At 43.4% G+C, this 13,124-nt stretch overlaps 1 protein-coding gene across 1 annotated transcript in view; it reads left to right on the top strand.

The window, feature by feature from the left end:
- Positions 1 to 13,124, top strand: part of APLF (aprataxin and PNKP like factor) — a 95,643-nt gene that overhangs the window by 54,253 nt on the left and 28,266 nt on the right. Inside the window, exon 8 of the mRNA XM_077814000.1 lies at positions 658 to 789. Within this exon, the coding sequence (XP_077670126.1) occupies positions 658 to 789 (132 nt within the window). The remainder of the gene's footprint in view (positions 1 to 657; positions 790 to 13,124) is intronic.

Genomic DNA, 13,124 nt, shown 5'->3' with positions numbered 1-13,124 from the left:
TTAACTGTTTAAGTAGGGCAAGTAAAACAGCAATCATTAATGTGTATATTGTATGGAAATAGTTAATTGAAACATACTTTGGAAGATGACCACTAAGGGAGATTCTGTACTATAGTAGGGTAGTTTACTGTTCTAGGAACTGATCTGAAGAGTTGGGTGTCAGGAAAATAAGACCCAGCTATTCCTAAGTAAGGACTTGTCTCTACAACTGGGTTATCAGTTCTGTAGGTATTTTGTAATAGAGTTTTACCTCTCCATAGAAAGACTTTTTTCCTCATGTCCCATCTTGGTACAGAAGTACTGAAAAAAGCACTTGAAGTTTGTATCAGGCCATTAGTTACCATATACTACTTCAATTTGAAGTCAATGGGGAAAACTCCTATTTAACTTTTATCGGAGCACAATCAAGTCCCGTGAGCTAAGACAAAGAAACTGAAAACTTTTATATGATTTGCTATGAAAATAGGTCTTAAATGACTAACATTACAGAATTGAAGCTTACCACGACATACAAAGCCACAAACAGATGAATAATTATGCATTGTGGAATATAAACTTGCTTGAATTAGCTGCACAGCATTCCCCATTTCTGTATGCACATGAGTAGTGAATGTCATATTGTTTACTTTTACTTACATATGTTCCTTAATATCACAGGAAGAATCCAGTTCATTTTCAGCAGTTCAGTCACCCTGGTGACCGCGATTATCATGATGTGGCGGTTGTAAGTCAAGATGATGATGATGATGATGACAGACCTGAATGTCCATATGGAACTACTTGTTATAGGTAAGAAACATAATTCAATACAGTTGTCTGTCTGTATTTGTAAAGCAAGACATATTTTAACTGGGAGCTATGCAAACAAAATGATGATACAGTAGTGTGTAGTTCTTGAAATTAAATCTTGGGTATAGCTTACTGTTGTGGCATTTTTTTTGACAGGGTTATGTTTTATTGCCATCTGAAGCTTGCCTTGAACAGTCCTATAGTATTTTTGTCACTAATATTATTTGTTGCAAAGGTACCTCTGATAGTGACCTGATCTAACAGGTTTCAGAGTGGAAGCTGTGTTAGTCTGTATCAGCAAAAACAAGGAGTCGTCCTTGTGGCACAATAGAGACTAACAGATTTATTTGGGCATAAGCTTTCGTGGGCTAAAACCCACTTCATCAGATGCATGGAGTGGAAAATATAGGAGACAGGTATAAATACACAGCACATGAAAAGACAGGAGTTGCCTTAACAAGTGGGGGGTGGGGTTGTCAGTGGTTAACGAGCCAATTCAATTAAGGTGGAAGTGGCCTATTCAATTGGCTCGTTAACACTGACACCCCCTCCACTTGTTAAGGCAACTCCTGTCTTTTCATGTGCTGTGTATTTATACCTGCCTCCTGTATTTTCCACTCCATGCATCTGATGAAGTGGGTTTTAGCCCACAAAGCTTATGGCCAAATAAATTTGTTAGGCTCTAAGGTGCCACAAGGACTCCTCATTGTTTTTGCTGATCCAACAGGCATGTTAAAAAGATAAACCTTACATCCACAATGGGAATGTCGGTGAATAAGTTTCCAAAGTTATGGAGGTTGAAGATCTATCTACCCTTTATATCCTTTATTTGAAAGAGAGAATGAGTTACTCATTCACTACAGCTTATCTGACAAGTGCTTTTTTTTGGTATGCCATGTTGTTGTAGCCATGTTGGTCCCAGGATATTAGAAAAGATGGGTGAAGTAACATATTTTATAGGCTCAAGTTCTGTTGATGAGAGAGAGACAAGCTTTCAAGCTTACAGAGCTCTTCTTCAAGTCTGAAGAAAAAAGTACACATTCTTTTTGGGCTAGCATTAGTATCCTGACTTCTTATACACGTGTCTTACATCTAATCTGTCACAACAAATACAAATATTTTAATATTCAACACTTTGATTTCTTAGAATAACATGCACACAATTTAATTCACTTTTAAAATATGTCTTGATAAGTAGTAAAGTCCACCTCATGGTGTGAAAGTTCTGCATTTTCTTTTAATGTATATTTAGAATTTGGACAATTGATTGTTTGAAAAGATATCAGCAAGTTTCACTTCACTGCCCAATATACACAGTTAGAGGTTTATCCAGCTGAAATTAATGGCTGCTAGACTTATTGGGCAAAGTCATGTCTTGAAAAGTTGTCAGCATTTCTATTGGGACGTACTGATGCATGAACAACTTCCTTTAACATTACTGACCTCTATACACACAAGTCTAAAAAAAATTCCCCATAGCTTGTTTGGAAACTGGTGACTCTAAAGATGTTCTTAAAGTGCAGTTCTCCTTTGAAAAATGACAGAACCAACACAGCTTCAAGAGAGAGAGTTGGATGCTGTTTTGGTTTGTGCATCAATGTAATTTTTATAAAAACGAAGGAGTCCTTGTGGCACCTTAGAGACTAACAAATTTATTTGGGCATAAGCTTTTGTGGGCTAAAACCCACTTCATCAGATGCATGGAGTGAAAAATACAGTAAGCAGTATATATATTACAGCACATGAAAAGATGGGAGTTGCCTTACCAAGTGGGGGGTCAGTGCTAACAAGGCAAATTCAATTAAGGTGGAAGTGATCTATTCTCAACAGTTGATTACTTTTGTAGTGCTAACGAGGCCAATGCAATCAAGGTGGACATCGCTCATTTCCAACAGTTGACAAGAAGGTGTGAGTGTCAGCAGAGGGAAAATTACTTTTTGTAGTGACCGATCCTCTCCCAATCTTTATTCAGGCCTAATTTGATGGTGTCCAGTTTGCAAATTAATTCCAGTTCTGCAGTTTCTCCTTGAAGTCAGTTTTTGAAGTTTTTTTGTTGAAGGATGGCCACTTTTAAGTCTGTTATTGAGAGTCCAGGGAGATTGAAGTGCTCTCCTACTGGTTTTTGAATGTTAGAAATCTTGATGTCTTATTTGTATCCATTTATTCTTTTGCATAGAGACTGTCTGGTTTGGCCAATGTACATGGCAGAGGGGCATTGCTGGCACATGATGGCATATATCACATTGGTAGATATGCAGGTGAATGAGCCCCTGATGGTGTGGCTGATGTGGTTAGGACCTATGATGGCTCCGGGGTGTCAACGGCGCACAGTGGGGCTAAGGCAGGCTCTCTGCCTGCCCTGGCTCCGCGCCGCTCCCAGAAGCAGCCAGTATGTCCAGCTGTGGTTCCTGGGGGTGGGGTGGGGCAGGGCAGGGCAGGTGGCTCCACAGTGCACTGCCCTTGCCTGTGGGTACCACCCCTGAAGCTCCCATTAGCCGCCAATTCCCAGTGGGAGCTGCAGGGGGCAGTTAGGGTGACCAGATGCCGTGATTTTATAGGGACAGTCCCAATATTTGGGGCTTTGTCTTATATAGGCTCCTATTACCCCCCACCCCCATCCTGATTTTTCACACTTGCTGTCTGGTCACCCTAGAGTCAGCGCCTGCAGGCAAGGGCAGTGCACGGAGCCCTCTGCCACCTCCTCCCCAAGGGGCTGCAGGGATGTGGTGCCATCCGCTTCCGGGAGCAGCACAGGGCCAGGGCAGGCAGGAGCCTGCCTTAGCTCAACTGCACCATGGGGCTGGCAATCCTGCCGGCCAGATTGAAAGCCCTGATGGGCCAGATCTAGCCCGCGGGCTGTAGTTTGCCCTCCCCTAGGCTAACTACATTTTAAGAACCATTATCTGTCTGTAAATCAGGGATGGGCGAACTTTTTGGCCCGAGGGCCACATGGGCGTTCTGAAACTCTATGGAGGGCCGGGTAGGGAAGGTTGTGCCTCCCCAAACAGCCTGGCCCCTGCCCTCTATCTGTCCCCTCCCACTTCCTGCCCCCCTCAGAACCTCCAACCCATCCAACGCTCCTTGTCCCCTGACCACCCCCTCCCGGGACCCTGGCCCCTAAGCACCCCCCCAGGACCCCACCCCCATCCAATCCCCCCCTGCTCCCTGTCCCCTGACTTTCCCGACCCCTGTTCACACCCCAGCCCCCAGACAGGCCCCCCCGGGACTCCCACACCTATCCAAACTGCCCTTCCCCCTCCCAGAACCTCCACCCCATCCAACCTCCCCCTGCTCCCTGTCTTCCCCCTGGTATCCCTTGCCCCTTATCCAACCCTCCCCTTACCATGCTGCTCAGAGCAGCAAAGTCCCACCGCCCGGCCAGAGCCAGCCACGCCGCCGCCGTGCTGACCAGCAGGAGCGGTGGACCAAGCACTGGTGGTGCATGGCTCTGAGGCTGCAGGGGAGGGGAGACAGCGGGGGAGGGGCTGGGGGCTAGCCTCCCCGGCCGGATGTGGCCCACGGGCCGTAGTTTGCCCACCTCTGCTGTAAATTGATATTTAGAATAAAAAGGACCTGGCTGATGTTTTGAATGCTTTGGTCTGATTAGGACAGGATTTTTCAAGTGGCCTGTTGCTTCAGGATTTTATCACTATACTCAGCAGATGATTTTTCTTAAGCCTTTGAGCTCCAGCTCAAATTGTGTTCTCCTGTTGGGTTTGAAGCTAGAACTAATTTGAATATCAATCCCCCAATCAAAGGGAAATATCACCTGAAAAGAAAGAAGAAATGTAACCTAGACATTTGAATTGGATTAAAAGAAAAAGCAAGAAAAGATTTCTTTTAAATCCATTACCCAAAACAATATTTACGATTATTATAAAAATGGTACAGTTTGACATGAGACTAAAACATTTTCTTATGTTCACCTTGAAGTGTAACTGAGGCTTTTCATAATAAAGTTCTTTCTATATTGAATTGAAAAACCACTACCACTGAAGTCTCCTTTGTAAATTAGCAATCCATTACTCTTGCACTTAGTGTCTGTTCTGTTAAGCTTTGGTCATATGATGTACCACAAGCCAGTGTGACAAGAGGTCCAACTCCTAAACTCCTCTCTTTATTAGGAGTTGTTTGGATGGAATTTTATAAAAATAGAAGGAAACTGAAAGGACAGCTCTTACTTGTAATTTCCAGTGCTGTTGCCAAAGTACATTTTCTTTTAGCCCTAGCCCCAAAACAAGTCTATTTTCTTTACCCTGGTGTTGGGGTTCTTAGAGGCAATCTTCAGATGCAGAAGTTCCGTTTGTTTTCCACTCTTCTTCCTTCAGTGGTCTGCTCTGGGTGTCAAAGGCTACAACACAATTAGCTTTTCCTAAAGTTCAAAATAAGCAGTTGCAAGGGGTTAGCAGATGACTGAGGCCAGGTCTATACTACAGACCTATAGCAGTATAACTACTGTAACAGGGTTGGGCCAGATGGCTACAGGAGAGTGATAGAAGACAGATATATTAGCCCCAGGTTAAGCAGTAAGGTACGGTAACAGGGGCAGTTCCAGAACAATCAGGAACTTGCTGGAACCAGTTAAGGCAGACAGGCTAATTAGGACACCTGAAGTCAATTAAGAAGCTGCTAGAATCAGTTAAGACAGGCAGGCTAATCAGGGCACCTGGTTTAAAAAGGACCTCACTTCAGTCAGGGAGGGGCGTGCAAGGAGCTGAGAGTGAGAGGGCGTGGTGCTGGAGGACTGAGGAGTACAAACGCTATCTGGCATCAGGAGGAAGATCCTATGGTCAGGATACAGAAGGTGTTGGGAGGAGGCCATGGGGAAGTAGCCCAGGGAGTTGTAGCTGTCACACAGGTGTTACAGGAAACACCGTAGACAGCTGCAGTCCACAGGGCCCTGGGGTGGAACCCAGAGTAGAGGGCGGGCCCAGGTTCCCCCCATCCCACCAACTCCCTATTGGATACAGGAGGTGTTGACCTGGAGTGTGGGTCCCACCAGAGGGGAAGGTCCCTGGCCTATCCCCTGACCCACTAGGTGGACCAGCAGAGACTGCGGGGATTGTTCTCCTCCCTTTCCCCATGCTGGCCAGCGATGAGGTTAGCTGAGTGAATGGCAGGTTTGAGCCACTAGCAAAAGTGGCCAAACTGAGGACTACCGTGAATCTCTGAGGCGAGCAAATCTGCCAATAAGCTCAGGACCCACCAAGGCAGAGGAGGAACCTTGTCACACTACGTTGCCCAAGGGTGTGAAAAATCCACACCCCGTGGTAATGTAATTATACAGACCTAACCCACCTAATAGACAGTGCTGTGTCAACATAGCTACCCAATCTTGGGAAAGTGGATTAACTATGCCGACAGGAGAAGCTCTCCCGTCTGTGTAGGAGTATCTTCACTTAAGCGCTACAGTCGCTGTACTAAGCAGTCAGGAATTAAGTGTGTTAATTCTGCTGCAGCTCAGGACATGCATTTCCCACCCCACTATCCTTGTGTGGAACTCCACTGTCTGGCCAGCCAAAGAGTAATAGTTATCCATCTAAACCAGTGGTTCTCAACCTGTGGGCTGCTTGCGGCCCAATCAGTGCACAGCTGCAGTCCATGTGACCTCCTCAGGGCTGTAACTAGAGCTGAGCAGGAGGGACACCTGCCCCGGGTGCAGAGCTGCTGGTGAGGATGTAAAATGGGACAGCGGAGGATTGGGTCCAGCAGCAACAGCAGGAGGCTAGGGAGCTCAGCGCTCCCCTCCTCCCTCGCAGGATCGTGGCTCCAGTGACCCTGGCTAGAGCTAACTTCCCAGTATTAGGATCACAGGGGCAGGGCGGGCTGCATGGCTGAATTATGTGCAGCCAAGGTAGGAGACCAATGGGGAAGGGGTGCAGGGGCCTGGAATGTGGGGGGCAGGTGCAGGGGTCCAGAGACACGGGGAGGGGAGTTCAGCTGGTGCATGGGGGGACAGACTGTAGGTGGGGGGACTGGTGACTGGGGGATGTCCCTGGATGGGGGACTAGATACTGGGGCACAGACCCTGGATGGGGGGGTTGAGTACTGGGGGGCACTCGTTGGGGGGCAGTTGCTGGGTGCTGCTGGGGGGTAATTCCTAGATGGGGGCTGTGTGCATGGGGGGCAGTGGCCGATCTGTGGCAGTGGCCTCAGGTGGCCGATCTGTCTTGGACAGGGCACCCTGTCTCTGCAGGGCAGGCACAAGTTTTAGCCCAGTGTTGCGGGGGTCTGGATGCTGGGGGGTACAGTCCCCGGGGTTTTGGATGATGTGGGGGGAGGCAGTCTGGTGAGGGGATGGGGGACAGTCATTTGGTGGAGGATCTGGGTGTATGGGTGACAGTCCCTGACTGGGGGATTGGGTGCATGAGGGGGCAGTCCCTGGCTGGGGGGGGCTGGGTGCCCCGCACTGTGCAGGGCTCTCCATCTTTGCAGGCAGGCTCGGCAGCCTTGCTCTCCAGGGGCTCAGCCCTGCCACACCACCACCAGCAGTGCAGAATTGAGGGTGGCAATACACCATGCCATGCCACCCTTGCAGTAAATTAATTTTAACAGTTAATATTTTGACTGACTTTGCTAATTTAAAATGCCTGTGGTAGACATTTGCCAGTGTTGAAATGAAAGGTGCTATATCGATTTGAATTGTATTGCTGTCATATAACAAATACTAAACTTCTTTTTTGTGTAGCTGTTCAGGTAGTGTATATATTGTGTGGATGAGGCCCACATAGAGAGCTGCATATGTGGCCCACCATAGTAAATAGTTTAAGAACCACTGATCTAAACATTTTAACACTCTAACACAAATCAATGGCAAAAGTGCTGCTGAGTGATATTAACTGGTAGTATTATGGTGATCCTGCTTATCATAGTAGCTACTGTCAGCCTGCCATGTAACAAATTTAAATTGTTTGTAACCCTCATGCAACTGGGGTTGGAAATAAAGGTATTTTACCAGCAGTCCTGTGTTTGTTTGTAGTGCTGGGGGGTGTTAATTCCTAGGTCTATAGGGGGTGCTAGAATCATAGGCCTTTGGGATATATTACTTTCTCATACTGCTACTGCTTTCTGTCAGTTTCTATTAAACCATAAAGTTGTTGTTTTAATTGTACACGTTATACTGTTATCTAAACTAGACTAAAACAATTGATGGGAAGATGTAGAAATCTGTTCAAGCTTCTTTTTAGAAGAATCTGAAAACTAATTTGTGTTTATAGTTATATACAGACCTTTGTAGTACTTTTACCATATGATTGTAATATATTAGAATGATTAAATGTGTTTTATAGTAATTTATTTACACTTTAAATTGGTTTAGACAAAAATGGTTTTTCAAGTTCATGCCTAAAATGTTAGCTGAATTTCTACTTTTTCAGACTACTGGAATATAATTTAATAAATGTATTTTTTACTAGTAGTTTAATATATATTGACATGTTAAAGAGCAAAATAAGTTGCTAATCTGTGCTAATAATGCCAAAAACCAAAAATCTTTTCAGTTATTTATGACTGGGTATAATTAACAGCTTTAAAAAGGGTTTCCAATGGTTTTTTCCCACCTTTCTCTTGTTTGTAATATCTTAGATGCATACAATATTTTTTTCCTGCTTTTATACCCTAACACTTGGTAAACTTCAGTTATTGTAGTGTTTTATATGCATTTTTTATGGAGTACCAGCTAATTTAGCTCTGCTGAGTGGACTTTCTTGTCTGTGGTGTAAACACAGTTCTAGGAGTGTGGTGCTTTCTGCCATCTCTGCTGTGCAGACTAAAAATATTGTGAAATTATGATTGAATGTTACCTGTTTGGGATTTTGTTTCATTTAATTTCTTAGCAGTAACGTAATGTACAGTTGAAGAAGCCTAGAATCCATATATTTCCCATCAGATTATAACAATCTGAACGCAAGTATGTGGCAGTCACTGTAAAAATTGGCATCCGTGAGTGCTACTACCTGGCAGGTGTTCCTGCACCTCTGATCACTGTGCACTCTACCAGGGTGCAGGCTTCATCTACGGCATTCCTGGCTCAGGTTCCCATCCAGGAAATCTGCAGAGCAGAGACGTGGTCCTCCATACACACTTTCGCTGTGCATTACGTGATTACTCAGCAGGCCAGAGACGATGCGACCTTTGGAAGAGCAGTACTCCAATCAGTGGACAGCTCCGACCCCTCCTCTTGAATTTGGGCTTGGGAGTCACCTGATTGGCATGGACATGAACAAGCACTCAAAGAAGAAAGAACGGTTACTCATTTCTCGTAACTGTTGTTCTTCGAAATGTGTTGTTCATGTCCATTCCAATACCCACCCTCCTACCCCTCTGTTAGAGTAGCTGGCAAGAAGGAACTTAAGGGGTGGAGGGTTGGCAGGCCTCTATATTGAACACCATGAAGGCGTGACTTCAAGGGGCGCCTGGGCCAACCCAATGGATGCTGCTAGGAGAAAAATCTTCCAGCCATCATTCATGTGCGCACCCACACACCTGATTGGAATGGACATGAACACATAAGAATGGCCATACTGGGTCAGACCAAAGGTCCATCCAGCCCAGTATCTGGTCTACCGACAGTGGCCAATGCCAGGTGTCCCAGAGGGAGTGCACCTAATGGGTAAGGATCAAGTGTTCTCTCTCCTGCCATCCATCTCCACCCTCTGACAAACGGAGGCTAGGGACACCATTAATGGACTTAACCTCCATGAATTTATCTAGTTCTCTTTTAAACCCTATCATAGTCCTAGCCTTCACAACCTCCTCAGGCAAGGAGTTTCCACAGGTTGACTGTGCGCTGTGTGAAGAAGAACTTCCTTTTATTTGTTTTAAACCTGCTGCCCATTAATTTCATTTGGTGGCCCCTAGTTCTTATAGTATGGGAACAAGAAAATAACTTTTCCTAATTCGCTTTCTCCACACCACTCATGATTTTATATACTTCTATCATATTCCCTCTCAGTCTCCTCTTTTTCAAGCTGAAAAGTCCTAGCCTCTTTAATCTCTCCTCATATGGAACCCGTTCCAAACCCCTAATCATTTTAGTTGCCCTTCTCTGAACCTTTAATAATGCCATCTCAAAGAACAACAGTTACGAGAAGGGAGTAACCATTTTTTTTTTTTTAATGTTCCACAGGATTTTGTAAGGAAAACACATAAATGCATCATAGCCTGTTGTGAGAAAGCAGGATGTCTATCTCACTGAATAGGGGATTGTTGGGGCTTCTGACATTCAGAAAGATGTGGTGATCTTTTGTTGCTGCTTTTTGGTGACCAAGAGACAGTTGAGGCTTTTGGCTCTGGGGAGTGGATGCATCTCCTTTTTCCTTCCTCCTTTTGGGCAAAGCAGTTAGGTGACTTTAAATTTGGGATGATGAAGAAATTTTTTAATAGTAATTGTCTGTGCCAATATCTGCTACCATATCCGCACTGATGGAGCACAATAGCTTGATCTCTCTCCTCAAATAAGGAGGGAGTTAAATACTTTAGTTAAATACTTTAAAATGCCAACATTGTCACCCGTCCTCTTAGTCTTCATTAGTAATACCTGGAGTTGAATGGGGCATTTGACATTTCTGAATTTGTTTCCAGCTGTCTCTAGAATCAGGCAGATCTCACTTCAGCTTGTATTCAGTTCACATTTTGAAGGTTACTTTCACAGCTACAAAGACTCCTGCCTCCACATGAATGTGTGGTGGTTGAAATAGCAGTACTGAAAATGCTTCTCCTACACAAGTACTTAATAATTTAGTCAGTAGCTCCCAATTCTCCCATCAGTTCCACAGCGGCACTGAAAGGGCCTATACTCAGTGGCACGTTTGCAAGACTGACCCTCACACAGAGCTTCAACAAACTCTTTTCTCATATAAATAGATATTTCCCCCCTTTTTAAGTGCATATCTTGTTTGAGTTGGGTTTTTTCATTTTATTCAAGAGTTTTCTCAGATTCTGGAAAGCATAAAAATAATTCAACTGAATACTTCAATGTAAACATGCTGTAAAAAGCAGAAGCAATATGATTACTGGAATTAATTTTGTTTAATACTTTTTGAAGTAATGCAAACAATGTGGATTCTCAATTATTTATGTATATTTGAAATATCCAAATTTCTATGAGCAGTCAGATTTGTTATTGCTAGATAAGAAATGCTTATCTTCATACTTGTCTCTGAACAGTTTTCAAATATTGTTTAATGTTCAAAGTGACTAGTGAATGAAAATCATCCAGATATGAAAGCATATCTGGGGACATGTTTTCTATTTTTCTGAAATGTAGCCATTTTAGAACAGTACTCTTCATCTGTTAACATTGCTGGTTGTGGCTGGGCCCACTTGCTCCCGTCTCTGCTCAAGTCCATAAGCAGTTGAGAGAGCTTTATGCTGGTAAAACATTCAGTGCAGTTTATTTACAATGTTGTTTCCCACTTGTACACTATGCAGCCTTATTCCTACGATTTTAGGGAGTCCTTAGCTCCTGCGGCAAGCAGTGAAGAGCAATCTCTCCCTCCCTCTCTCCCTCCCTCTCACCTGCCTGCTTTCCCTCTCCTACTTGGTTCCTGTGCCTTTTTGTATTCTCTGCCTAATGGCTAAATTAGCCTTCCAGCTCTCCTCCACCCACCAATGAGGCACAGCTCTTCTTAACAAGGTCTATTGTACAGTGTTTAATTGGAGCTGTGGTGACCAGAGTGCTGGCTCAGCTGTTGCCCAGCACTCTGTCACACAGGTTATGAACAAAATTAATTCCATAAAAAATACATTATTGGAGCCTTGAAAACAACTCTATTGTGGGTATTGTTTCAAGTATATACTTCAAGGAACCTTTTTTCTTCTTCTTATTGGAGTGATGTGTTGTAAAACCAATCAGAATGCTTCCTCATCTTAAATTTTATTTTGTATGAGGATTATTTTATGAGTCTTGGTTATATTAGCACATTAGATTACATTTGTAATTGGGCATCATAACTTCTGTAGCGGATTTATTTTTCTCTTGCAGTGAATTGCTGTTGTATTATGGAGATTTTTCATAATAGAGTATCTAATTCAGAGCATATTTAAAATGTAGGCCAGGAAAATCACATAAAATGTAGTTTTCGTGTTCTGGATTGGACTAATTTACAGGCAATCTGAAATTGACAGGTTTTGGAGACCTATGTTAACATATCCATGTATGTACTATTTACTTTCCTCACACTTCTAGGCACTATTTATTTGTACCACTTTTTATTCTGTGGATCCTGAAAAAAATTGGAAGTGAACTGCTGGCTAGGTAGGTGGTGTAAAAGGTTTTGGTTTTGTGGAACATCGGTTTCCCCTTCTGCTGAGATGGATACTGTATAGCCCTTTCTCCTCATAAAAGGGGAACCAATTTTCCCAGTGATAGGCTGGGTAGAGTAGTCAAGTTTCCAATTTTATATATTTTATTAATAAAACTAAATAAGCAAAAGCATAAAATACATATAAACAAATCAAATTAAAATAAAGTGGGTTACTATCAAATCATCAAATTTTATCTAATTAGTTTGACTAAATCATATCAAATAAACCAATAATTCCTTATCTCTGTTGTTTCCCCAAGTTTTTAGTCTTATTTAGCTATCAGCCCCCCATTATCAACCTCAGTGCCAAATACTTATACAGGGAGGGTCAAATCCCTCCCAGGCTGAAGCTTCTGCATAAAGTGTCCCGGAGGGCCACAGAACTTCTGTTGGTCCACGGGGGCAGTAATATTTGTATGTATAGAGGCTGATGTGCATGGGACTTGCATCTCAGTTCACATTTTAGGTGCTAAGTTAACACAAATAAATAAAGCTGTGCAACAATTATGGTTGGTTGTATTAATTTTTCTTTCTTTAAGTGAATGAAAATAATTTAGTTGTGCATGAAGCTTTGATATTTAATGCTATTTCCATTTTATCAGTTGTACAGAAGTTATATTTCTGTTCATTCTTTTACTGGCTTCACGGTAAAGGGACAAGAGATTATTGCTTGTCACTTGTGAAGTTTAACTTGAATAAAAATTACATTGAAGTGAGAGGTTTCAGAGTAACAGCCGTGTTAGTCTGTATTCGCAAAAAGAAAAGGAGGACTTGTGGCACCTTAGAGACTAACCAATTTATTTGAGCATAAGCTTTCGTGAGCTACAGCTCACTTCATCGGATGCATACTGTGGAAAGTGTAGAAGATCTTATTATATACACACAAAGCATGAAAAAATACCTCCTCCCACCCCACTCTCCTGCTGGTAATAGCTTATGTAAAGTGATCACTCTCCTTATAATGTGTATGATAATCAAGTTGGGCCATTTCCAGCACAAATCCAAGTTTTCTCACCCCCCCCCACCCCA

The sequence above is a fragment of the Eretmochelys imbricata genome, chromosome 3, assembly GCF_965152235.1.
Source record: "Eretmochelys imbricata isolate rEreImb1 chromosome 3, rEreImb1.hap1, whole genome shotgun sequence".
In the NCBI taxonomy this organism is placed as follows: domain Eukaryota; kingdom Metazoa; phylum Chordata; order Testudines; family Cheloniidae; genus Eretmochelys; species Eretmochelys imbricata.
This window is presented reverse-complemented; position numbering and strand designations above follow the sequence as displayed.